The sequence below is a fragment of the Ailuropoda melanoleuca genome, chromosome 14 (genome assembly GCF_002007445.2).
Source record: "Ailuropoda melanoleuca isolate Jingjing chromosome 14, ASM200744v2, whole genome shotgun sequence".
Lineage (NCBI taxonomy): Eukaryota > Metazoa > Chordata > Mammalia > Carnivora > Ursidae > Ailuropoda > Ailuropoda melanoleuca.
The window spans coordinates 60,239,154-60,263,401 of NC_048231.1; the positions used below are offsets into that span (position 1 = coordinate 60,239,154).

Below are 24,248 nucleotides of genomic sequence, written 5' to 3' on the forward strand. Positions count from 1 at the left end.
GGTACCTGGCCTCCGCAGATTCCTGGGCTCCACGAGACTTGCAACGTTCTTATGCTCCGTAAAGTATGCACAGCCTTAATGCTGCTTTCATTGGAAAACCCAAAAGAATCCACTCCCAAACTATTAGAAGTTATAGAGCAATTCAGTAATGTGGCGGGATACAAAATCAATGCTCAGAAATCAGTTGCATTTCTATACACGAATAATGAGACTGAAGAAAGAGAAATTACAGAATCCATCCCATTTACAATAGCACCAAAAATCATACATTACCTTGGAATTAACTTAACCAGAGATGTAAAGGATCTATATTCTAGAAACTATAAATCACTCCTGAAAGACATTGAGGAAGACACAAAAAGATGGAAAAATATTCCATGCTCATGGATCGGAAGAATTAACATAGTTAAAATGTCCATGCTACCCAGAGCAATCTACACTTTCAATGCTATCCCGATCAAAATACCGAGGACATTTTTCAAAGAACTGGAACAAATAGTCCTTAAATTTGTATGGAACCAGAAAAGGCCCCGAATCTCCAAGGAACTGTTGAAAAGGAAAAACAAAGCTGGGGGCATCACAATGCCGGATTTCGAGCTGTACTACAAAACTGTGATCACAAAGACAGCATGGTACTGGCACAAAAACAGACACATCGACCAATGGAACAGAATAGAGAACCCAGAAATGGACCCTCGGCTCTTTGGGCAACTAATCTTTGATAAAGCAGGAAAAAACATCCGGTGGAAAAAAGACAGTCTCTTCAATAAATGGTGCTGGGAAAATTGGACAGCTACATGCAAAAGAATGAAACTTGACCACTCTCTCACACCATACACAAAAATAAACTCCAAATGGATGAAAGACCTCAATGTGAGACAGGAATCCATCAAAATTCTAGAGGAGAACATAGGCAACAACTTCTATGACATCGGCCAGAGCAACCTTTTTCACGACACATCTCCAAAGGCAAGAGAAATAAAAGATAAAATGAACTTATGGGACTTTATCAGGATAAAGAGCTTCTGCACAGCCAAGGAAACAGTCAAAAAAACTAAGAGACAGCCCACGGAATGGGAGAATATATTTGCAAAGGACACCACAGATAAAGGACTGGTATCCAAGATCTACAAAGAACTTCTCAAACTCAATACACGAGAAACAAATAAACAAATCATAAAATGGGCAGAAGATATGAACAGACACTTTTCCAATGAAGACATACAAATGGCTAACAGACACATGAAAAAATGTTCAAAATCATTAGCCATCAGGGAAATTCAAATCAAAACCACACTGAGATACCACCTTACGCCAGTTAAAATGGCAAAAATAGACAAGGCAAGAAACAACAATTGTTGTAGAGGATGTGGAGAAAGGGGATCCCTTCTACATTGTTGGTGGGAATGCAAGTTGGTACAGCCACTCTGGAAAACAGTGTGGAGGTCCCTTAAAAAGTTAAAAATTGAACTACCCTATGACCCAGCCATTGCACTACTGGGTGTTTACCCCAAAGATACAGACGTAGTAAAGAGAAGGGCCATATGCACCCCAATGTTCATAGCTGCATTGTCCACAATAGCCAAATCATGGAAGGAGCCGAGATGCCCTTCAACAGATGACTGGATTAAGAAGCTGTGGTCCATATATACAATGGAATATTACTCAGCTATCAGAAAGAACGAATTCTCAACATTTGCTGCAACATGGACGGCACTGGAGGAGATAATGCTAAGTGAAATAAGTCAAGCAGAGAAAGACAANAAAAGACAATTATCATACGATTTCACTCATCTATGGAACATAAGAACTAGGAAGATCGGTAGGGGAAGAAGGGGATAAAGAAAGGGGGGGTTATCAGAAGGGAGAATGAAGCATGAGAGACTATGGACTATGAGAAACAAAGTGAGGGCCTCAGAGGGGAGGGGGGTGGGGGAATGGGATAGCTGGTGATGGGTAGTAAGGAGGGCACGTATTGCATGGTGCACTGGGTGTTATACGCAACTAATGAAGCATCAAACTTTACATNTGCAACTAATGAGTCATTGAACTTTACATTGGAAACCGGGGATGTACTGTATGGTGACTAACATAATATAATAAAAAAATATTAAAAAAAAAAAAAAACCTAACTCATTCCTACTTCCTCCCAGCCCAGGCCACCTCTGCTCCTCTTATGACCAAGCTTCTCCAGATCAGTTACTACGGATTTGCTGTCTATCACCTCTTTCTCACTTCCCGTGCTCACTTCCAACAGGCTGCCTGCCATGTGGCTCTGCCTCCCAGTCCCCCACTTCCTGTGGAAGTATAGTGTCTTCCCAGCGGAAAAGTGGGGGACACTTTTCGGTGCTCTCTCTGACTTCTCAGCAGCCTTTGTCAAAGTAGACGGTGCCCCACCTCCCAAAACAGTTCTTCACTCAGCCCCAGAGGCAGCCCCCACCCCTAGTTTGTGTACTTCTCAGGTAGGCTCTGCTTGTTGGCCTTTACTGATTCCTCTAACTCGCCTCTAGAGGTTGGTTTTTTCACTTCAGGGCTCTATGTGAGGCAATCCCATCCAATTCCGGGGCTTCAAACACCATCAGTATTCCAGTAACTCCCAATGGCTATCTCCAGCCTTGTCACTTAGTGAGCTTCAGCCCCACATATCCACCTATGTAGATGTCATTTCTCCTCTGATTCACATGTCCAAAACGCAAATCTTGGTCTTCACCACTTCCCCGCCAAACTTCTCAAGCCTCTTTATATTAGAGAATGGCTCTCAAATCCGTCAGGTTGTTGAGAATGGCCACCTCAGGGTCATCCGTGATGCCTTCCTACCTCCCTCCCATCTCTCTTGAATGAAGAGTCTCCCCCCCCCCCCCAAAGNGAGTCTCCCCCCCCCCCGAAATGTCAAAGCCATTCAAAACAGACTTTCTGACTGCTATCTAAACTGATTTCCCAGTTACAAGCTCACAGCATCCAAGCGGTGGCCACAGCACTCCCCTCCCTTACTAAGTTCCCAGAGGCAGGCTCAATAAACCCGTCGGAGAGACAGGGTAAACCTTCCCTAGACCAGGGGCCGCCTTGCTCCAGGCAGGCGCCGGGCCGGGCGTAAACCTCCGGGGATGGACGGGGACCCAGGAGCGGCACTCGCCCGGGAAGGCGCAGGCGGGAGTGGCGGTGCCAACACCCGCCCCCGGCTCCGCGCGGCTTCCGGGTCACGCCCCCGCCCCGCGAGCCGCGCTGGGACTCCGCCCTCCAAGAAAGGGGAGGAGCCTCTCGCTCGGAGCAGGGCGCGGTCGCGGTCGCTAGGCCCCACCGCGGCGGGTCGGCAGTCGCCCGTTTAAGCGCGGAGGCCGGCCGGTCACGTGCCGGACGGGGTGGGGGCGTGGCACCAGGAAGCGGCCTCCGCGCCCGCTCGGATCGCCGTCGCCACCGCCCGGCTCGACTCGCTGCGTCCCTGTGCCGGTCGCCGCTCGCCCCGCTCCACGCTGGCGGCCGCCCCCGGACTCCCCGCCGCAGCGGCGGCGCCCGCTATGGGTGAGGAGGACTACTACCTGGAGCTGTGCGACCGGCCGGTGCACTTCGAGAAGGCGAACCCGGTCAACTGCGTCTTCTTCGATGAGGCCAACAAGCAGGTCCGGGCTGGCCCGCGCCCTCCTCCCCCGCGCGGCCGGACGCCCCGCCCGCCGTCCCCGGTGCCCCAGGGGCGTCCCGCGCGCACCCAGGCCGGGTGCCGGCTGGGGGGCCAGGCCTGGGGCCTCCCCTCCGGTCCCGGCGCCGCACTGGCGCCAGCTTCGTGCTCTTGGGTGGGCCGAGGGACCGGGAGCCACCTCGGCGGGTGCTTTCTTCTCCAAAGTGACAGCTAGGTGGACCCCGAACCTGCGCTGCCCACCCAACAGCGCCCTTTGGCCGGTGTGGTCAGCTGTTAGCTCGCCAGCCCTTTCCCGGCGCCTTTGTTGTCTCTGTCATTAGGTACCCTTGCAGTCGAGGATTTAGACGTTGGGATTGTCCTTATTGTCGGGATTTTGGAAAGGGGGGAAAAGCAGCGTGAGTAGTAGCAGGGTGTGCTCAAATGCATCAGTGGCGCTTTTGCCGTACCCGATTAAAATGTGTAGCCGCGGGGCCCCCCGCCCGGTCTCGCACAGTGGGTTGCACTCGGAATGGTACAACCTTTTTGGTCTCGATGCTCTTGTCCCTTAAAATTGATGGGAACACCAAGCATCTGCAGATTGATATATGCCACGTTAGTTCGACTGGACCAGGAGTGGGGTGTAGTAGAAGTAATCACTTGCAGGCTGGTGTATGTGGCTAAAGTCTTTCAAAGTTCGGACCATTAACGTTGCTTCTTTTCCCTCCCAGGTTTTTGCAGTTCGATCAGGTGGAGCTACCGGGGTGGTAGTTAAAGGCCCAGATGACAGGAATCCCATCTCGTTTCGGTAACTTTGACATTCACAGAATAATTATCACATGTAAACAAAATGATGTGTTTCTGTTTCTCGTTCAGAAGTTGGTTTTAAAAATTTGTCCTTTGGCTGTAAGAGGTCTGAAGTGCACACACACTTGGCAGTCCCTGTGCTTAGGGAGAGGGAAGCAGACACCTGCTGTGCCGTGTTGGTGGCACGTATTAGTATTTCGCATCAGAGTGACATGTGTAGAGTAGTTCTCTCTTGATTGGGGAATCAAATCTCCAACATAGGGAACCTACTTCCTGGCACTTGAAATTAGCAAGTGAGTTTACTGATGTGCCTATTTCTGGCGTCTTGAAGGGGGAGGGCCTTCATTTCCTCATCTGGCCTGGGTCTTTTCAGGCTGTGTGGTAGGTGGAGGAGATTCCTGATTAGTGTTTCCTATATAATAATGTATATTAAAATCCCAGCTTCTGGGGCACCTGGGTGGCACAGCGGTTAAGCGTCTGCCTTCGGCTCAGGGCGGGATCCCGGCGTTATGGGATCGAGCCCCACATCAGGCTCCTCTGCTATGAGCCTGCTTCTTCCTCTCCCACTCCCTCTGCTTGTGTTCCCTCTCTCGCTGGCTGTCTCTATCTCTGTCAAATAAATAAATAAATAAAATCTTTAAAAAAAAATAAAATCCCAGCTTCTACTAAAGATGACTGGATGTCCCAGTTTATACAAGTTGAATCAGTGTAATTATGAATAGCACTTCCTTTCACTTTCAGAAGTATATCGCTTTGGTTGATACATTATCTGGTTTTTAACTCCCGTCATTACAGAAGGGGAAAGTACAATGTGGGCCCTCAGTTCAGTGGTGACTTAAATTTTTTTGCAGGTTGTCTGTGCTAATAGGAAACAGTTTTTGAAGTAGAAAACAAATCACTCATTTGTTGGGCAAACACTGTTTGTAGCCCCTGTGCTAGGTACCAGGCATGTGTAGCCTGGTGCCTGTTTGCAGAACTCATAAATTCAGTGTGCGAGACAAGTGTGTGGACACATTCTGTTGATTGTGAAAAGTACTATAATAGCACTTTCTACAGAATTTGGGCACACAAAAGAGAGGAGACCGTTATCTTGGGGTAGGCCAGGAAACACCACTGCGCAGGATGGGGAAGGCTTCAGAGAGGAGGGAGCCTTTGAGCAAAACTTGAAAGCTTGAATGGAATGATTCTACAGGGGAAGAGAGCAGGCTTTTCAGGTGGGGGAGATAACCGAGTTTATGTAAAGGTGAGTGAGCGAGTTTATGTAAAGGTGAGTGAGCGTGGTGTTTGGGGGAATTCCAGGTTTGCGTAATGGCGTTCAGGTGTCCCTGCAGGGAAGGGGAGGTGCTCGTGGTTTGGTCACTGGCAGGAGCCAGCTTGAACCTTATGTATTCTGCTATGGAGTTAGGGCTTTATCTTCTTATTGAAAATTGGTAAGATGGGGCATGACATGATCTCATCAGTGCTTGGAAGGATCATGCTGTTTACAGCATTGAAGCTTCCTTAGTTGGGAGCATGTCAAAGTCAGGGATATCACTGAGCGATGATACAATAGTCTGAGCTAGGCATACTAACGACCAGACTGAAGGCAGCGTGGACTGGTATCCCATAGGCACTCCAGAGGTGCCTAGGAAAGTCTTGGGTAAGTTTTGGTGGTCATTTGGGGGTGGAAAATGAAAGTGAGCCCATGATGATCCAGATTTGGGGGCTTAGTAGGGTTTGAGGAGGAAGATACTGAATTAACCCTCTTTTAAATTTTAATTTTATTGGCAGAAATTGTAGTTCTGTGTATTTTTAACAGTTTTATTGTGGTAGAATTAACAGTGTGTATTTAACGTATACAGTCGATGAGTTTTGACATGTGTTAACTGTCACCACAATCAAAAGTTTGCTCGTGCTGCTCTGTAATCCATCCCTTGACTTCCCTTTGTAACATCTGTTTGAGGTCATGTAGGTCCAGGAAAGCTTACACTCTTCCACGCACTCTGCTGTGAGAGCGATGGGGAGGAAAGGCGGTAGTTTTTGGAGAAGGTGGCTGTGAGGGTATTACTTACTTACGTCGCAGATGATTCTCAGGGGAAAACACCTGTTCTTAATTCCTCAGTCACTTGTTGACCACAAACTGTAAATTTCATCAGCAACATGTTGCCAGTTGTATTTTGTTGTTTGAAAAGAAGTCCTGATAGTTTCAGAAACATAATTTTCAACTAAGATTTGCTGCTTCCTGAGTATATAACTTTTCTCACAAAATGCTAGATGCTAGATTTCGGTTATTAACTTTAACTCATAACATACTTTTTTCTTTTTTTCCCTTAAAGAATGGAAGACAAAGGAGAAGTGAAGTGCATCAAGTTTTCCTTAGAAAATAAGATATTAGCTGTTCAGAGGACCTCAAAGACTGTGGTAAGACATATTTTTATTTATTTCAAGCTTTATTTATTTAAGCAATCTCTACACCCAACATGGGGCTCAAACCGCGACCTTGATATCAAGAGTCACATGCTCTTCCCGCTGAGCCAGCCAGGCGCCCCAGGACATATCCTCAAAGATAGCATAAAGAAAAGGACATTAGAAGTACATTTAGAAGAGAATGAATTGCAAAAAACAGCGTTAAAGGAAGCCTTTGTTATTTCAGTGCCATGAAGGTTATAGTTCTGTTCTGTTGTATGTGAGCCTTTGGAATTCTTGGAGAAAGACATATAAGGGGATAAATACATATGATCTTAGTTTGTCATTTTTGACTTAAAATTTTTTTTTAAAGTAATTTGGAGCCTCGTGCGTCTTCTGTATTGATCGCTAGCTAGCAGCATAGATTATATGAGGTGTATTTTTGACAGCTTCGTGAATTAGCTTTACCAGAATAGCTCCATTTACTCACTTCTTGCATCTTTGAGTGCTTGACCCACTGCACGTTGGAGCACCGTTTTGCATTTTTGCCTTTGTAAGTATTCACCGTTGTCATTTGTAAAGTAGAGTGAAAGCTGTTGGGAGGAGGCAGAATCTGATTTTCTTCTGCCAGGATTCATTGCTAAAAGTTTTGGAAAGCTTCTTGTAAGACGCAGCAACACATTTCTGTAACATCAATTGATTTTCAGTATGAGTTTCTAAACTCTGAATATTTGGATTAACTTTTTTTAATTGAGTTGTAAGGAGATGGATTATCCACATTGGTCCTTTTAGTTTTCTTGTTTTTTATCAGTTTTTTTTCTCATCACTTTTTAAATTTGTCGTTCGTACAAATTTTTGTTGTATCAGTGTAGGTTGGCAGTATGCTCTTTCTTTCTTTCTTTCTTTTTCTTTCTTTCTTTCTTTCTTTCTTTTTTTCTTTTCTTTTCTTTTCTTTTCTTTTCTTTTCTTTTTTCTTTCTTTCTTTCTTTCTTTCTTTTCTTTTTTCTTTCTTTCTTTCTTTCTTTCTTTCTTTCTTTCTTTCTTTCTTTCTTTCCTTCTTTCTTTCTTTCTTTCTTTCTTTCTCTTTATTAATTTATTTTTTACTTTTCAGGATTTTTCTAATTTTATCCCGGATAGTTCTCAGCTGGAATACACTCAAGAGTGCAAGGTATGGGCCTGGACCCTTTCCCAGCTGCTGGCCGTTTCCCTGTGTGGGTCCCATGGTGAAGACGCATTGTGGCGGGGGAACTGCCTTGGAGGCAGGCCGTGCTTTCTGCTGAGACCTGCTGCGTGTGGGCTCTGGGACTCTGGACAGTTTTGAAACGGTTGAGAGCCTGTTTCTTCTAACAAGATGGAATCGAGAGGTTTCAGTGGGTGACAGGGTGTTAAGCACTGGGCAGTGTCAGCACTTCGTGTGCCCCCCTGCCCCCCCTCTCCCTGTGCTGGCTGTGCATCTGGCTTTTGGGAAAAGGAGTTTCTTCCCCTCTCCTGATGAAGTTTCCTTTCCTTGATTTGTTGTCCTTCCACTTTCGTCCCGGAGTGTAGCTTCTTTTTTTTTTTTTTTTTTTAAAGGATTTTATTTATTTATTTGACAGAGAGAGAGACAGCCAGCGAGAGAGGGAACACAAGCAGGGGGAGTGGGAGAGGAAGAAGCAGGCTCCCAGTGGAGAAGCCTGATGTGGGACTCGATCCCAGAATGCTGGGATCACGCCCTGAGCCGAAGGCAGACGCTCAACGACTGAGCCACCCAGGTGCCCCCGGAGTGTAGCTTCTAATCTGTTTTAATTAGATTTACTGGGTCTAATGAACGAGGCTAGAGGGGGCTCAGTGTAAAGCCGCAGGATGGCACCGTAGAAACTGGCAGAAGGTGCTGGGTGTGGCTTTTAGCAGCTTTGCCATCATTTTGCTAAATGGAGTTCAGGGTGGCTCTGTGACAAGGAAAGGCCCGTGGGCCCAGTAACTGAGCCCCTCGCAGACCTGATCCAGTGTGCATCGCAGAGCCCCTGTCCTAGCGCTGTCTGCCCTCGGGCTTGGGGCACTGCTGGGCACCGGGCGAGGCTGAGGTGTGCACTCACGGCCCTAACCTCAGGTTGCTCAGCACTCACTGGGAACCTTTAGGCCTTTATACATTCATAATGCCTGTTGGTATGCTACGGCTGACTAAGAGAAGGCCGCCTGTCCTTTGATTCCTTAAGGTAGAAGTTGGCATCTGCGAGTGCCGCTCAGTTACCATTCTTCCAAATTTAGGCTTTTCCCTCTGTTCTTAACCAGAAGGAATCAAGAGTCTGGGGCTTCAGTGAGGTGTGCCAGGTGGAAATCTGGGAACATTGTATTTCAAAGAAAGTTTGATTTGTTAATAAGTAATTAAATCCAGGTAACTTTTAGTAAAGAATGATAGAAATAGAGTATTTTAAGCTTTTGAAGAGAATTGTACAAACATTTTTTTAAAGAAAATTTTTTGTAATTCTTTTCAGACCAAGAATGCCAACATACTAGGATTCTGTTGGACCAGTTCTACTGAAATTGTCTTCATAACAGATCAAGGCATTGAATTTTACCAGGTATCCTGTTCATCACTTATGTTTGCGGGAGAAAGGTTTGATGGCAGTGTGGCAGCCTTCTGAATTCAGTTCTAAATAGATTTTGAGATTGTAGAGTTTTAGTCTCTGCTTAGGTTTTTATTCTTTTTTTCTAATTACAAGAAATACATGTTTTTTTTTAATAAAACAATTAAACATTACCAGGATATATGGAAGGTAAAAGTCCCTTCCTCATAATCCCTAGAAATAACCAGTATGAAAAGTTTAGTACATAATTATTTTCATACATATGTACCGCCATTTTTTTTTTTAAACTAAAACAGGAATGTTGTATAATAAACTTTTGTGGCTGGCTTTTTTTGCATAGCAGTATATCTTGGACATGTGTCCATATTTTATTCTTTTTTTTTAATTTTTAAGGTCTTATTTAAGTAATCTTTACACCCAACATGGGGCTTGAACTCACAACCTTGAGATCAAGAGTCACACGCTCCCCCTCACTGAGCCAGCCAGGCACCCCTGTCCACATTTTATTCTGACTAAATAGCATTCTATTGTGTGGGTGTCCTACAGTTTAACTTCTTCCCTGTTGATGAACCTCTGGCTTCTTTCATGTTTTTGTGATTCTAAACAGTTCTGCAGTGAACAGGCTTGCAAACATTTCTTTATGTTCTTGGGTGAGGCAGTTCTTGGAATTACAGCATAGGCATGAACGTCAAAAAGCTGAACAGACATCGCTAATTTTTTTTTTTAATTAAAAAAAATTTTAGTCTTTAAGCCCCACACCCACCATGGGGCTTGAACTCACGACCCTGAGATCAAGAGTCGCTCGCTCCTCTGAGCCAGCCAGGTACCCTCCACATTTGTTTTCAATGTAGGAATCTCCATATTCCACATTTTTGCCAGAACTGCATGTTATCAGTCCATAGACATATTTTCTGGGTATTAACCCTTGATCAGATAGATGGTTTACAAATATTTCCCATTCCTTTTCACTCTGTTGACTTGACTTTGCACCTGCCTCATCATTTTATAATATGTTCCAACTGCCTGACCTTGAGAAATGTGTCTGAGAGCTTTCAGTGGAGCTAATCTGGAGGCTGTTAGGATTCTCTCAGGGTGTAATTTTGTTGACCTAATGAAGGCAGTATAATTTAGAATGTAGGGATGGAGAAAATGCACCCATGTAAGCAGAATGTGAGAGGTTAATGCCACGGTGCTTTGCTGTGGGGCTGTCATCAAAACCTTTGTCATGACCGCCAGAAAGAAACTGCCCAGACCTCCTACACAGGGAATTTGTTTATATGGTAGCGTGGAGGGGATCACTTGCTTTACTGAAGGTTCTTTCAGTGGCAGTCGTATAGATTTCTATTCTCTGTAGTGGAAAAGTGTACATTCATGTCATCAAGATGGTCTTCAGCTCTTCAAGAAATATAAAGAGGACTCTAGCAGATCCTTATTTTATTTATGTCAAGATACCCAGGCCTCCTGACCCTGACTTCCATGTCCGTTCTTAAGCACAGTGTTCTGTGAGCATTAATGTCTTGGGGCTCTACGCCGTGTTCCTTAACGTCTCAGAATATTTACAGTATATTTAAAACATGTCTTGACTATAAAATACTGGGTTTGCATGCAGCGTCTCACGAGCACGCTTGTTAGCAAAAGGGAGCTGCTCCCGGCTCCGTGCTCACTGGAGTCCGGATGGAGGGTGGGCGGAAGGCAGGTGCTGCCGGCTGGGCGGTGGCTGGTGCCGCGTGTGGGACTCGGGGGCAAGGCTGCTCCCTGCCCTGTGGCAGACGGTGCCCGAGAGTGGGGAGGTTCGGACCCGGCCTTGCGGGGACCTGGCCTGCCTGGGCTCTAACTGCATTAACCAGTGTCTGAGCCTTGTTTTCTCCTCGGTCAGGTGTCCGTGGTGCCTACGTCTCAGGTCTCAGGGTCGTGGTGTGAGTAGATGAGCCAAGAGTTGTAAAGCACTGAGCATCGCCGTCAGTAGCTATTTCGTGGTTTTTCCCCCTGCTTTTTATTGTTTTCTTTTCTTCTTCTTCTTCTTTTTTTTTTTTAAGATTTATGTATTTATTAGAGAGAGAGAGAGAGAGTGTGTGTGTGTGTGTGTGTGTGTGTGTGTGTGTGTGTGTGTGTCGAGTGGGGGGAGGGGCAGAGGGAGGAGAAGCTGGCTCCCCACCCAGCAGCGAGCTCTAAGGCTTGCTGCTGGATCTCAAGGCCCTGAGATCACGACCTGAGCAGAAGCTAGGAGTTGGACAGTTAGCTGCCTGAGCCTCACGAGGGCCCCTGCTGTTTATTGTTTTCTTAATTTCCTGTCAGTCGTCTTCCATTTTACTGCAACATTCTGTTTCTTAAACTTGGCTTCAGGTGTTACCAGAGAAACGCAGTCTGAAACTCCTGAAGAGCCAGAATATCAACGTGAATTGGTACATGTACTGCCCCGAGGGCGCTGTGATTCTCCTGTCTACCACAGTCCTGGGGAACGTGCTGCAGCCCTTTTATTTTCGGGTAAGAGCGAGCCTCTCTTTAGGAAAACTTCCTCCCCCCACCCCTTCCAACATCCTAAAGTGTCGAGTACTTCAAAGGGGCAAGTTCCTCCAGCGTGTGAGCTCACCACTTCTGGCCGCTAGAGGGCACACTCTACTCTCCTGTCACCTCCAAGAATGACTCTTTGTGTGGGGACAGACCCCAGGGAGTAAAGAACATAGTGGGACTTTGGAAAGGATCGAAAGACATAGTGTGTGCATATCCTCGGTGGTTTTATGTAGGGAATGCTAAAGCATTAGAGGGGTTTAATCGGCTTTTTTTTTAGATTTTATTTATTTATTAGAGAGAGAGCACAAGCAGGCAGAACAGCAGAGGGAGAGGGAGAAGCAGGCTCCCCGCCGAGCAGGGAGCCCGATGCTGGGCTCGATCCCAGGGACCCGGGGATCATGACCTGAGCCGAGGGCAGATGCTTAGCTATCTGAGCCACCCAGGCGCCCCTGATCGGCTTTTCCTAATACTTGTATCACCCAAACAGGCTGGCACTATGTCGAAGCTGCCCAAGTTTGAGATTGAATTACCAGCTGTGCCCAAGTCAGTGAAGCTGAACCTTTCCGAGAGAGACATCGCGATGGCCACCATGTATGTCTGTCTTTTGAGAGAATTCCTTCTTGAAGTTGTTTTTGGCGATGCAAGTAGTAGAAGTGCATCGTAGGCACCGCAGGGCTGCCTCTGGGTAGGTGTCTGCCTACCGTGAGCACGGAATCGAGATGCGCCCTTTCCCTTTCAGTGCCTAGATTTTATGAACGTAGGAAACCTGCCATCGGCCTGGCATTCTTTGCTGATTTTACTAGATTTGTGACCTTAGGGAAGTTTTTTCCACCATTCTAGCCTGATAAAATGAAAACATGGACCTGTTTATTTTTTAGGTGTCTTAGTTCTAGAATTTTTTTTTTTATTCTCTGAGTAGTTGAAGCTTATCAAGGACTTCTTTTAGCCAAAGTGTATCCTGCTTGCTCTAAAGAAGAACATAGTTTTTTTTTTGTTTTTTTTTTAAGATTTTATTTATTTATTTGACAGAGATAGAGACAGACAACGAGAGAGGGAACACAAGCAGGGGGAGTGGGAGAGGAAGAAGCAGGCTCATAGCGGAGGAGCCTGATGTGGGGCTCGATCCCATAACACCGGGATCACGCCCTACGCCCTGAGCCGAAGGCAGACGCTTAACCGCTGTGCCACCCAGGTGCCCCAGAAGAACATAGTTTTTTAACTAACATGGAACTGAATTATTTATGTAGGAAGGTATATCTTCATTTGGAAATGCAGATTATCTCAATTTTATGTTATGGAAGTTTTAGACACAATAATAGAAACCGATACAAAGAATATCCAGTGTACCCCTAATCCTATTCAAAACTGTCAATTTTGTTCCTAAATTACTTCTGATTCTTCTTCTTTGGCCTAAAACAGTGGTTTTGAAATTTAACATTTTTTAGCAGTTATAATTTTTTTTTTTAAGACGATCTTCTGTGGCATCCTTGTTTAGAGAATAGGTACCATGAGAACAGTCCTTGCCCACTGGCAGCAGGGACTCACTCCCTTCCCTTTGGTCCCATCCTGGTGGCAGACCGAGCATAGTGCCAGCCACTGGAAGAGCAGTGTGCACGTAGGAACTGCTCGCAGCAGCGTTTGTGCCACGAGGCTTCCAAATGAAGAGTGATTATGTTTCCCTAGTATCAAGGAATATACTTAACTACATAAAACTTAGAAGATACAGAAGGTTAGAGAAAACGAAAAGGGACTTAGTTTGTTCTCAAGAATAGCTATTAACATGTATTTCTAGTAGTTTAGGGTATTGTGTTTGTGTTCTCCTTTTCAAGTGTTGTGATTGAACTATATTTAGTTTTGCATCCTCCTTTTCACTTTATAATCAGTTTTTTTTTAACTGCAATTTGTAAATATTTTTGTTGGCTGTGAAATATTGTTAGTGAATATGTCATAATTAACTATGATGGCCTCATATTTCAGCATTTAGAATGGAGGGGGTTCGAGTGGCCCGATGTGACGTCTGTCTCTTTGTTCTGTAGATACGGACAGCTTTACGTTCTCTTCTTGAGGCATCATTCTCGGACCTCCAATAGTACAGGAGCGGAGGTAGTCCTATATCATCTACCACGGTATATTTAATGTTGTCCTCTTTCTCCAATTTTAAAATATGAACTAAAGCTTGTCGATCTGTTTTTTGACCTTTGTGTTATCCTACAGAGAAGGTGCCTGTAAAAAGATGCACATATTAAAGTTAAACCGGACGGGGAAGTTTGCCCTCAACGTGGTGGATAACCTGGTGGTCGTTCATCATCAGGATACAGAGGTAAGAGTTGTGTGGGGGTGTCTTGTCTGTCAGGGTTCCTGAAAAGAGTTGTGAAAATGGACAAAATGTTCAGAACAAAGACTAGAAAGTGCTTTTCGTGCTAAAGCTTTGGTCTTTTGGATGCACATGGGTTTGGTATTCTAGATGGTTTAGGAAAAAAACAGTGGTTCCCTCTCTACTGATTACAGTGAATTAAAAACTATTCCAGAAAGTGGCACATGAGGATATTTGAGTCTGGCCCAATTTTTTGGTTGAATCATCTAAGCTGGGAATTTACTGCAGAATCCGTCTTCCATGAGCACCTGAGCTTGGTGCTTCCCTTGTGAGGATAGATGATAATGCTGAGTGATAACGGTTTTGAGGCTCCGTGGCCCAAGAGAAAGACTGGAATGGGTCCTGCTGTTTTCTACGTGGGTAGCTGGGTATCTGGTCATAGACAAGCTACTTCTGTCCCACATCTCCTGCAGGGTGGTGACACCCTTATTTTGACTAGTAAATGTGTTGTGAGTTGAAGTGAAAAAGATCTGCTGGAATCACTTTGAGCTCTTCAGGGTCTGCCCGTCATCAGCACCAGGAGTGTGCGTATCTGCGTGAGCATGGGAACAGTGTCACAGAGTTGTGATACCCCAGCACACGCCTCCTCACTTCGAACCAGCCTGCAGGGGTGCGGTGCACGCAGACTCTGGAAGCTGCTGGGAATGGCAGGATCCAAGAGAATGGAAGGGGTGGGCTGAGTCCATCGTGGCCTGTTTTCAGCATCCGAGTTTTACTTTTCTCCACTTTAGACATCGGTGATATTTGACATCAAGTTAAGGGGAGAGTTCGATGGCACTGTCACCTTCCATCACCCAGTGCTCCCAGCGCGCTCGATTCAACCCTACCAGATCCCCATGGCAGGTAAGGGGACCCCTGCCTGGCGGTTGGAATGAAGAGGGCACACAGGGGTTCCCAGGTCCACGTGCTCTGGGGAGGGATGATTTTGTTATTTTTTTTTTTTAACGAAAATCCTACTGATCATGTTAGTAAAATTATGCTGTTGTGAAAAGCATTTTATAAGATACATGAATCTTTTTTTTGAAGCAAATGGAATGATTTCTCTGAGCTTTAAAATGGAAAGTTGGGAGGGGCACCTGGCTGGATCAGTGGGTAGAGCATGAGACTCTTGGGGGTTGTGTTTGAGCCCCACGTTGGGTATAGAGCCTACCTAAAAAATAATAAAAATAAATAAAACAGAGAGTCGGGATTACCCACTGAAGCAGAGAGATTTTTTAGTTGTTTAATTATTGACTACGGCCTTCCTTTTCTGTTTGCCTGTGCTCTAGAACCCTGAGATTGAATGTGGCTGCTTCTGGCTGTCACTTGAACCTGGGATCGCTTTTCCTTGCCTTTCTCGCACATTCGGTGCCATAGCTAGTTAGTAAATACCGCATTTTCTTCTCACCAGTGGGCATCATGAGAGCTTAAGGCTGTGCTGCTTTGGTTATTCGAAATCTCTACACGAGATGGGAGCAGGAAGTCAGAGAGGAGGTCAGGATTTCAGGGAAGGAGAGACAAACTGTTGGGCTTTTATTTCTGCCTTTTCCCAGTGTAACTGATTTCCAGCTAGGGCTCACGGGAATAACGTTCAGCGGTCTTTTAAAGGATATCGGAGTGTAGAGTAAGCTAGTTGAAATTTCAGTGCGTATGGCTAGTCCGAAGGGCACACGTTTGGAGCTTCGGTCATAATGTTTTTTTCTTAAAAGGGATCCCTGTCAGATAGTGTTGCTGCTTGGGCCCTGCCTGCAGTCAGGGTGTTCTTGCACCTGTCGGAGAAGATTCCAGTCAGGCTGCGGCTGAGTTTAGCAAGAGCACCGCCTCCAGTCTGCCTGCCTCGACGTGTGGGATTGCCCAGAAGCTTGACTGGCAGCACTGCGGGAGGAAGGAGCTAGTTCTTATGTTTGATTAAGTCTTTTGGCTTTCTGTGTTCCTTCCAGCAGCTTCCTTTTCTTGAGTTAATAGTGTTAGCATTAAAAGAATAGGTTGTGTCCGGGCACTTGGGTGGCTCAGTTGGTTGTGTCCCACTCTTGATATTTTATTAGGTCATGATCTCAGGGTCATGAGATCCAGTCCTGCCTCAGGCTCTGCGCTGGGCATAAAGCCTGCTTAAGACCACCCCCTATCCCCATCCCCACATGTGCACTCTCTCTCTTTAAAAAAAAATGGGTTGTGTCAAGTGTTTATCTTCTATCTGCTGCTTACTTGGCATGAAGGTAACTGCAGGTGAATTGGAGGGAAAACCCACTCTAGACATTAAAAACCTGTCTTTTCCGGTGGTTTGGGACCAGTCAGAGGCTGTCAGGTTCTAATTGGCTAGTTACAATAAATGCCAGGTGTGATCAAAATGATAGTCTAGACAAAGGTTAATAATTCGAAGGTCCGTTGAATCTCTGGCTTCCGGAGTGTGGGCGGGTAGAGCATTTTTTTACAGTTAATGACCGTCTTGTTGTTCCTGCTAAATTGTAAGCCCCTCACGGGCTTGTAGCATCTTGGCATCTCACCCGTCCTGTGCGGTTCCAGGCCGTGCCGCCAGGAAGGGCTGGTTAGGCTGTTTTGAATGATGACGCCAGCAAGTTCGGCATGAGGCAGCTGCTCTCATTTCCCCTTCTGTTTGTGGTCTGCGCAGGCGGTTCTGGAGCCGACTGCACGTTAGCATCACCTGGGGTGCTTTAACCACCAAGGGCATCTGGCTCTCCCCCGAGAGCAGTTAAGTCAACGTGATGGGCAGCCAGAGTTGAGGCCCACGGGCGAGACTTTCACCCGCTAAATGCAGGTGTTCTTTGCCTTAGCTTGTCTGAACTATGGGCGCTTTCCTCTTTTGGGTGGTCTTTTCCAACCCGCTGATTAAAGCCTATCTTCTGATCATGCCTGGGTAGTGGGAACAGAACTGGGAATATTTAGTTGGCAGGGCCGTGTGTCTCAAGTTCACCGAGAGCTGCCCGCCTGACGCACGGCCGGTGCAACTGGTCATTATGAGTCCTTGTCATGGGAGGTTTTTTGGTTTCTGTTTCTAGATGAGGTCTCTGTGCCTGGACCTACTCTGTGCAGTAGAGAATTGAGCTAATTATTTAGATAATATTTCAAATAAATGTATTCTGTGGTTTAATTATCAGTGACTTACCTGGGGATTTGATTTTGAATCATCCGGGGATGTTTCTCAGGTCGTTGTGTGCCTAAATGATGACGAGTCATCTTTGGTTATCTCAGAATTGACAACTCTGAATGAATTCTTGATACTTTTCCCCTTCTTGGGAGGATGTTTTCATGGATTGTTCTTGACTTCCCCCTTCCTCCTTATATGTGTTATATCAGTGGGACCAGCCCGTTCACTCCTTCCTCGTGTAGCTGCAGTTGAATGAACATTTACTGAAGGCTTTAAGAAGTACTGCAGCTCACATCCTCAGCACTGGTATCGGCAGGGTTTTCCGACGGCATTGTCCTTGCACATTTGTGTTTTCTCCATTTGTAGGTCCTGCTCCTGTGACCAGCCAGTCTCCTGTCCCGTGCAAACTCTGTATCCTTTACAAAGGCCTTGCGCTGTGCACTGAAGGGAAGCTGTTACCCCCTTTATACGGGTGTCTGAGAGTGGTCCTGTGGCCTTGGCCTTGGCAGCTGTGAACGATCTGAAGAAGGTCTTGGGAGTCCCCAGGGGAACTTTCCTCACCACCCAGAGCCGAGTGGCCTCTGCAAGTAGGGGGCAGGGCGGGCAGTGCCAGTCAGAGCTGGGTTTGTCTTTTGTTTTCATCTCTTCCTGGTTTACCACTTCCTATAACACGCGGATTCTTCATCTTGGATTGTCTTTCAACCTGACATCATCATCAGTGCAAGCCAAGGTGGGTCAGAGGGGACGATTGTCAAGTTAGACAATAGTACTTGTTGGCTTGGGTTGACAGGAGTAGCCAGTGACGTTTTCGAGGTGAATCTGAGAGATGACCACTCCCTTCAACCCTGAAATGGGAGAATTTCCACTTTATACTCCGTTGTCTATTATTCTGTGTTTTATACTGAACATACGTTATTTTTAAAATTAGCAACTAAGAATGGCCATTCCCCTGCTTTGGCCCATTCAACTCTATTCGGAAAACCCAGACCCCGTGGCACGGTGTGCAAGGCCCTCCCTGCCCTGTCGCTACCCCCCACTGTCACACCCACGTGTGCCCGAGGCCTTTTCTGTTCCGGTTGTGCATCGAGTGTGCTTGTGCTTCCCACAGTGCTGGGAAGCTCCCTCGGGATGCCGGTTGTCTTCCCGGTAACTGGACTTCCCACATCCATCTTCAGTCATCCGTGTGTTCTCCTGTCTCGGCCCCTGGGATTCTCAAGGAGAATTCTCGGGGGGAGAATCAGCCCTGGTGCCCGTGGGATCCGCTGCACGTGGCATTCCCGTCTCTTGTCTCCGTCTAGAATGGTACTAGCTCTGGACCAGCTGTGGGAGAAACGAGAACAGAATCACTCAGGTCGTGTTTATTGCAGCGTTGAGTCCTGTTGTGGAACCCCAGTTGAGAGAGGCACTCCCTGGCAGTGTGCGTGCTCGGGAAAGTCGCAGATGGATGAATGGATGTATTATGAAGCTCCCTTGGGAGCCTCTAGGTTACTTTGGACTGAAGAGCCATTGCGGGAGAAGCCAGAGTGTAGGACCCAAGTTCATAGCACACGTTAACATCTTTTTCAACCTTCAAGGCTTAAAAGGGGGCTAGGTGTAGGGACGAAACTGCCCTGAGTCACAGCCCCCCCCCCCCCCCCCCCCNCCCCCCCCCCCCAGTTTCGGGAGCTACACCATTGATCCCCCTGTGATCGGATAGGGTCACCTTGTTGTAAGGAGCCATTGAGCACACAATTGTAGTGTGACTGTCAGTCCTTCTGTTGTCAGGCACAGTTTTTGTGTCCTAGGCCGTGCTTGGGTTGGTAAGATCAGGATCGTATCCGTGCTTTGCAGGATTGCCCCGTGGACCCCCATGGGAACCACCTTTTGGGCTTTTGTTCCGATTTGCATCCTGTGTGAAATTTGCCATCTCCTCCATCCAGGCTACCTCTGGAACCTCCAAGTGAAGCTTCAGCCCATCGTCAACCTCTTGCCAGATAAAGGAAGACTGATGGACTTTCTCCTCCAGAGGAAGGAGTGCAAGATGGTCATCCTGTCTGTCTGTTCGCAGAGTAAGTGGACCAGTCCTCCCCCACTCAGTCTGATTCCGGGGTTGGGCCTGTGCTGCCCACACCCTTTCTTGGGAGCTGGGCCACATTTTTCCGCCTTGTGCACAGCCTGTAGCCTTATCCTTCACTTGAAGGGTGGATTATTTAACCCCCTGGAAGGGTGATGAAATATCATCACGACTTGTAGTGACTTGGGGAGAAAAGCTAAACAGACGGTTCCAGGCGAGAGCAGCGTAGACACAGCTGGTGCATCTGAGGGAAGCGCTGCCTCCCCAGCCTGAAAACAGGCATTTTCCAGAATCCAAGTCACTTACTACAGAGATCTCTCCTTTGAGCACTTTCTGCTGAAACCCTCTGTAGCTACTTTTTCTAGTGCCCAGGAAGGGCCGGTGAGTGAATTCTAGGTTCCAGGTCTCCAAACGATTCCATTTCTCTGAAAGCCCATTGGAGGTAGGTTTGCCCTGGGAGCCTGTGAGGTTAGGTTTTTCTATCCTAGCAGCGTGTTTGAGTTCTGACACGGACATCAGCGGCTGACCTGCGTGAATGTTCTTTCCAGTGTTGAGTGAGTCAGACAGAGCAACGTTACCTGTGATCGCCACGGTTTTTGACAAACTCAATCACGAGTATAAGAAGTACCTGGACGCGGAGCAGAGCTACACAACGGTAAGCTGCGTGGGCGCCTCTCCACCCCTCCCCCACCCCTGGGTTTCCTAATAAGGGTGCACGGTTCTGGAGGCGGGAGGCCACTGAGGCTGGCGTGCTGGGGGCCGCAGTGGGGGAGCAGCAGCTGAGCGTCACTCAGTGCCTTCACCTTCCGTTGTTTCCGATCTGTGTCAGATCTCACACGTAGATAGATCCTTGGTCTTACCTGTTTTATGGCTAAGAAAATTGGTTTTAGCTTTGCGTTACTTTCTACATCCTTCCGCCAAGTCAGAACCTAGACTTAATAACTTAGAAGTATCATCATTTTGCCACATTTCCTACTTTTAGGGCTCTTACAGCCTACAAGGAAAGACAGACTCATGCTGGCATTCGGTCAGCGTCCTGTCAGGGTAGCGATTAAGTAGCAGCACTGTGCTTTCCCACGGCAGGCTCGAGTGTCTGTCGAGAAGGGCTAGAAACATTACCGGGGCTTAGAACCAGCTTCTGCTATGCCGTTAGGATGAGTGGAACCAAATATTTCACTTCAGGATCTGATGAGTCCTCAGGCTTAGAGCCGAAGTGGTTTTAAGCAGTGAGAAACCCAGAACCGCACTTCCTGTCAGCTCCTCAGGGTAACAGCACTGACGCAGGCTGCCGAAGGCCGAGGGACCTTGGAGCGCGCCTGGCCCTGTGCTTTTAGACACGAAGGGGCGTAGGAGGGCCGAGCTCTTCCAGAGCCTTCCCGGCCTTGCTGCTGGTGTACGAGGCTGGGGGAAGCAGGAGGGCTCAGTCCCGTGGGTTCCTGTGCATCCCTGTTCTGGCTCGAGGCGTCCTCGGCCCTTGCCCTTGCTAGTCAGGGCCTCTCCGGCCCCCGCCACGGCTCCTGCACGCTGTGCGCCGGGGCAGACTGCTTCACAGAGTCAGGTAAAGTAGTCCCCGTCTCACGAAGCTTTCCCAGTGTGTCGTATTTGGGGAGATGTACTTACCACTCGAACATCCAGGCATAGTCTTAGAAGTGGTGTTCACTTACTTAAGATCAGGGCTTCCTAGAACAAAGATGCAGGACACCGTTCGGTTTTTATTAGGTAACACACACCAGAAAGTCTGTGATTAAGTAAATTGGGGATTTTAAGGTTAAGAAAATGTGTCAAGAGGAAGCAGACTTATGCCTTTGAGTTCCATTCATGAACGTCAGCCTCTTTTCAAGACGACCAACTCTGGCTTCCTAAACCCTGCCCCAGCCCGCACGGGGAAGGATAGCCTGCTCATATCTGAGGCGCACAGGGTCCGGGAATTCTGGGATTACCGAGAAGCTGGTTAAGGTCACATGTGCCATGTGTTGTTTAGGCGCTGGAAGCCGGGCAGAGCCGGAGCAGCCCGCTTCTCAAGAGGCCGGCACGGACCCAGGCTGTGATTGATCAGTCTGACATGTACACCCACGTCCTGTCGGTGTTCACGGAGAAGAAGGTGGGTCACGCATGCTCCACACACAGGTCTTGTCTGCGGGGAGCTGAGGGAAGTCGTAGAACTCAGAATGCGACGAGACGAACTGGAGGTGTCTTGGGTGAAGACTTAGAGCTAACGGTTTGGCTGCTAATACTCAGTCCAGAACGTGGCCGTGGTGGACGGGGGAGGTTCTGGAGGGGTCTGTGCAAAACCAGTGAAATGGAACACGGGGCCAGACTCGTGTGGAAACAAGAGGTGGAGAAACGAGCTGCAGGCGACCTCTTTGCGAGTCTTCGATGTGTTTAAGACTGTTTTCTTTCCCTCCATAGGACATGTCTCATAAATTTGTGATCGCCGTGCTGATGGAATACATTCGCTCTCTCAACCAGTTTCAGATCACAGTACAGGTACCTTCCGGCCGGCATGTGTTGTCCCACGTTAGAGGAGCCGGGGCCACACACCGGACTCAGAATTCCAAGTGACTTTCCCGACACTACCATGGTGTTGCTCGGTGGGATGAGGGGTGTTCCGTCAGGTGTCCTGTCGATGCGCAGGTGACAGAAACCTCTCCCCTCAATCGTGGAAACACGTACCCGTGCGTTAGAACAGCTCCGCGTGGCCTCTCTGGTGTAGGTGGGTGACTGGGAAACGGGCTGTCCCCCGTCTCTGTCCCCAGCACTACTTACACGAGCTCGTCATCAAGACGCTGGTCCAGCACAACCTTTTCTACATGCTGCACCAGTTCCTGCAGTACCACGTCCTCAGCGACTCCAAGCCTTTGGTACGTGGCCCCGGGTTTCTCCTTGTGGGAGTCAAGACTTCACGTTGAACCTTCTAACACCTTATGCTGAAGTCCGTTTGAAAATGTGTCTTTCAGGCTTGTTTGCTCTTATCCCTAGAAAGTTTTTACCCTCCTGCCCACCAGCTGTCTCTGGATATGCTGAAGGTAACTCTTGCTGCAGCCACATTCTCAACTGCATTCCAGTCCGTTCCTGCCGCTGGCACTTACCGGACTCTTCTCTCTCCCTTCCTCCCTCCCAGCGACTCTCGACTGCGAATGATGAAATCGTAGAAGTGCTTCTTTCCAAACACCAAGTGTTAGCCGCCTTACGGTTCATCCGGGGCATTGGCGGCCACGACAACATTTCTGCACGGAAATTCTTAGATGCCGCGAAGCAGACTGAAGACAACATGCTTTTCTATACTATATTTCGGTTTTTTGAACAGCGAAACCAGCGTTTGCGAGGGAACCCTAACTTCACTCCAGGTGAGGATGTGGCGGGAGTGAAGAGAGCAGGGTGAACAGACCCGCGGCAGCAAGAGAACGCTGGCAGGCAGGCTGGGGGGCGAGAAGCTTTTGTGGGGAGCTCTCCTGTGAACTCCTGGGTTAGGTTTTTTAGAAACAAAATTTTGTGATGGTGCTTGGGGGGGCATCCCATGCCCCGTGGAATCGGGAGTCCCGCTCTGGAACTTGCAGTGAGCGCACAGCTCCGGCCTGCCGCTGATGTGGGAACATTCTGAGGAATCAGGGACAGGGCAGGAACTGGGGACAGGAAACGGTGACGAAGGCGTGTCACATGGCCTGGGGCTTACCACTGTTTGTTTGTCTTAGGACACCTGGGCTACTGGCTCTTGCCTCCCAAGTGATGAACCCTAAGGCCTTCAGCTCCTTGAGGGTGGGGAAGGCGCACGTGACGCTCTGCTTGGGCCCACCGACCTTCTGTAGCTTAGTAACCCGTGCGGGGTGGCATTGCCAGGACAGGCGAGCTGCTCTGCTCCTGTCTCAACGCAGAGGGCAGTTTGCTGGGGTTGTGAGGGGGCCCAGCAGCCCTGGCAGAAGCTGTATAAATAAAAAGGACAACTGAAAAGCTTAGGAAAACAGAGTATTTTATGAAAGAAAATAAGTTAAAACCCCGCCGTACATATCTATGAGCCGTGAGGTGTTCGTTCTCGTCCTCTCCGGTGCCGCATCTGACAGAGTGTCTTTCCTTTACAGGAGAACACTGTGAAGAACACGTTGCTTTTTTCAAACAGGTTTTTGGAGACCAAGCTCTAATGAGGCCTACGACATTCTGAAATCACTTGCTAGTTTTTTTATATATATATATATATATATAAAAATGTGTACAAAGTTAATTTATTGCATTAATAAAGCTCTTTAAACTACAAAATGTTATAGTAAAGTGTATCTACAACACCCTCGAATGTTACTAAAAATATGGTATAGAACTTGTGTGATGGCTTAACTCCAAAAACAAAGGAAAAACATTGCATTGATTGGCCTTTAAAAAGTGTCAGGGAGCAGATCCCACTCAGCCTCGCTACTGTCCCCCTCCGCCTGCCCGAGTTAGGTCTTGTTCCCGGAGAACCTGCTTCGGCGTAGGTGACACTGCTTCACACGTCGGCCGTGCGGTCCTGAGTCTGCAAGCACTAGGGCCCAAGCTGCTGCTCTTGCAGCCTCACGTCGGCTGCCGTCCAGCTCTGCTCTGACGACGCGGCCGCTGCCCAGCGGTAAACCGGCCGACCCGCAGACACAGTTCAAAGTCCCCAAAGCTCACGAGAGGCTAGAAATTTAGGAGCTGTTCTCGCTCTGTACCTTTGTACCGCTCTTGGGTGGCCACACTTCTGGCTTTATTTATTGATGGGCCTGTGAGGGATAAAAAAAAAAAAAACTTCTGGATCATTTCTTCAGGAGAAAAGGCGAGAGGTAGTTCTGTTACAGTACAAACTTTTATCCCCCAGAGATTAACAAGCCCCCAATGCCCCCTTTCCCCCT

General features: G+C 47.7%; 2 protein-coding genes across 2 annotated transcripts in view; one reads left to right on the forward strand and one right to left on the reverse strand.

The window, feature by feature from the left end:
• The first annotated feature begins 3,272 nt into the window (after positions 1-3,272).
• RMC1 (regulator of MON1-CCZ1) lies at positions 3,273-23,643 on the forward strand. Its single transcript, XM_034643352.1, has 20 exons — positions 3,273-3,617; positions 4,342-4,418; positions 6,733-6,817; positions 7,914-7,970; positions 9,277-9,363; positions 11,713-11,853; positions 12,368-12,471; positions 13,917-14,006; positions 14,095-14,200; positions 14,986-15,097; positions 17,706-17,750; positions 18,016-18,069; positions 19,259-19,387; positions 19,941-20,047; positions 21,374-21,493; positions 21,802-21,879; positions 22,149-22,253; positions 22,350-22,418; positions 22,514-22,739; positions 23,469-23,643. Exons 1-20 carry the CDS (start codon positions 3,516-3,518, stop codon positions 23,546-23,548), a joined length of 1,974 nt encoding a protein of 657 aa, XP_034499243.1. The 5' UTR covers positions 3,273-3,515; the 3' UTR covers positions 23,549-23,643.
• The window catches only part of NPC1 (NPC intracellular cholesterol transporter 1), a 49,650-nt gene continuing 48,744 nt past the window's right edge, over positions 23,343-24,248 (reverse strand). The window contains exon 26 of the mRNA XM_002912658.4: positions 23,343-24,119. Coding sequence (XP_002912704.2) covers positions 24,037-24,119 — 83 coding nt within the window. The 3' untranslated portion in view covers positions 23,343-24,036. The remainder of the gene's footprint in view (positions 24,120-24,248) is intronic.

Coding starts and splice junctions, on each gene's coding strand:
- RMC1 (XM_034643352.1), top strand. CDS start 3,516: ATGGGTGAGGAGGACTACTACCTGGAGCTGTGCGACCGGCCGGTGCAC. Junction 21,880..22,148: donor AGTTTCAGATCACAGTACAG/GTACCTTCCGGC, acceptor CTCTGTCCCCAG/CACTACTTACACGAGCTCGT. Junction 22,419..22,513: donor TGTCTCTGGATATGCTGAAG/GTAACTCTTGCT, acceptor CCTCCCTCCCAG/CGACTCTCGACTGCGAATGA.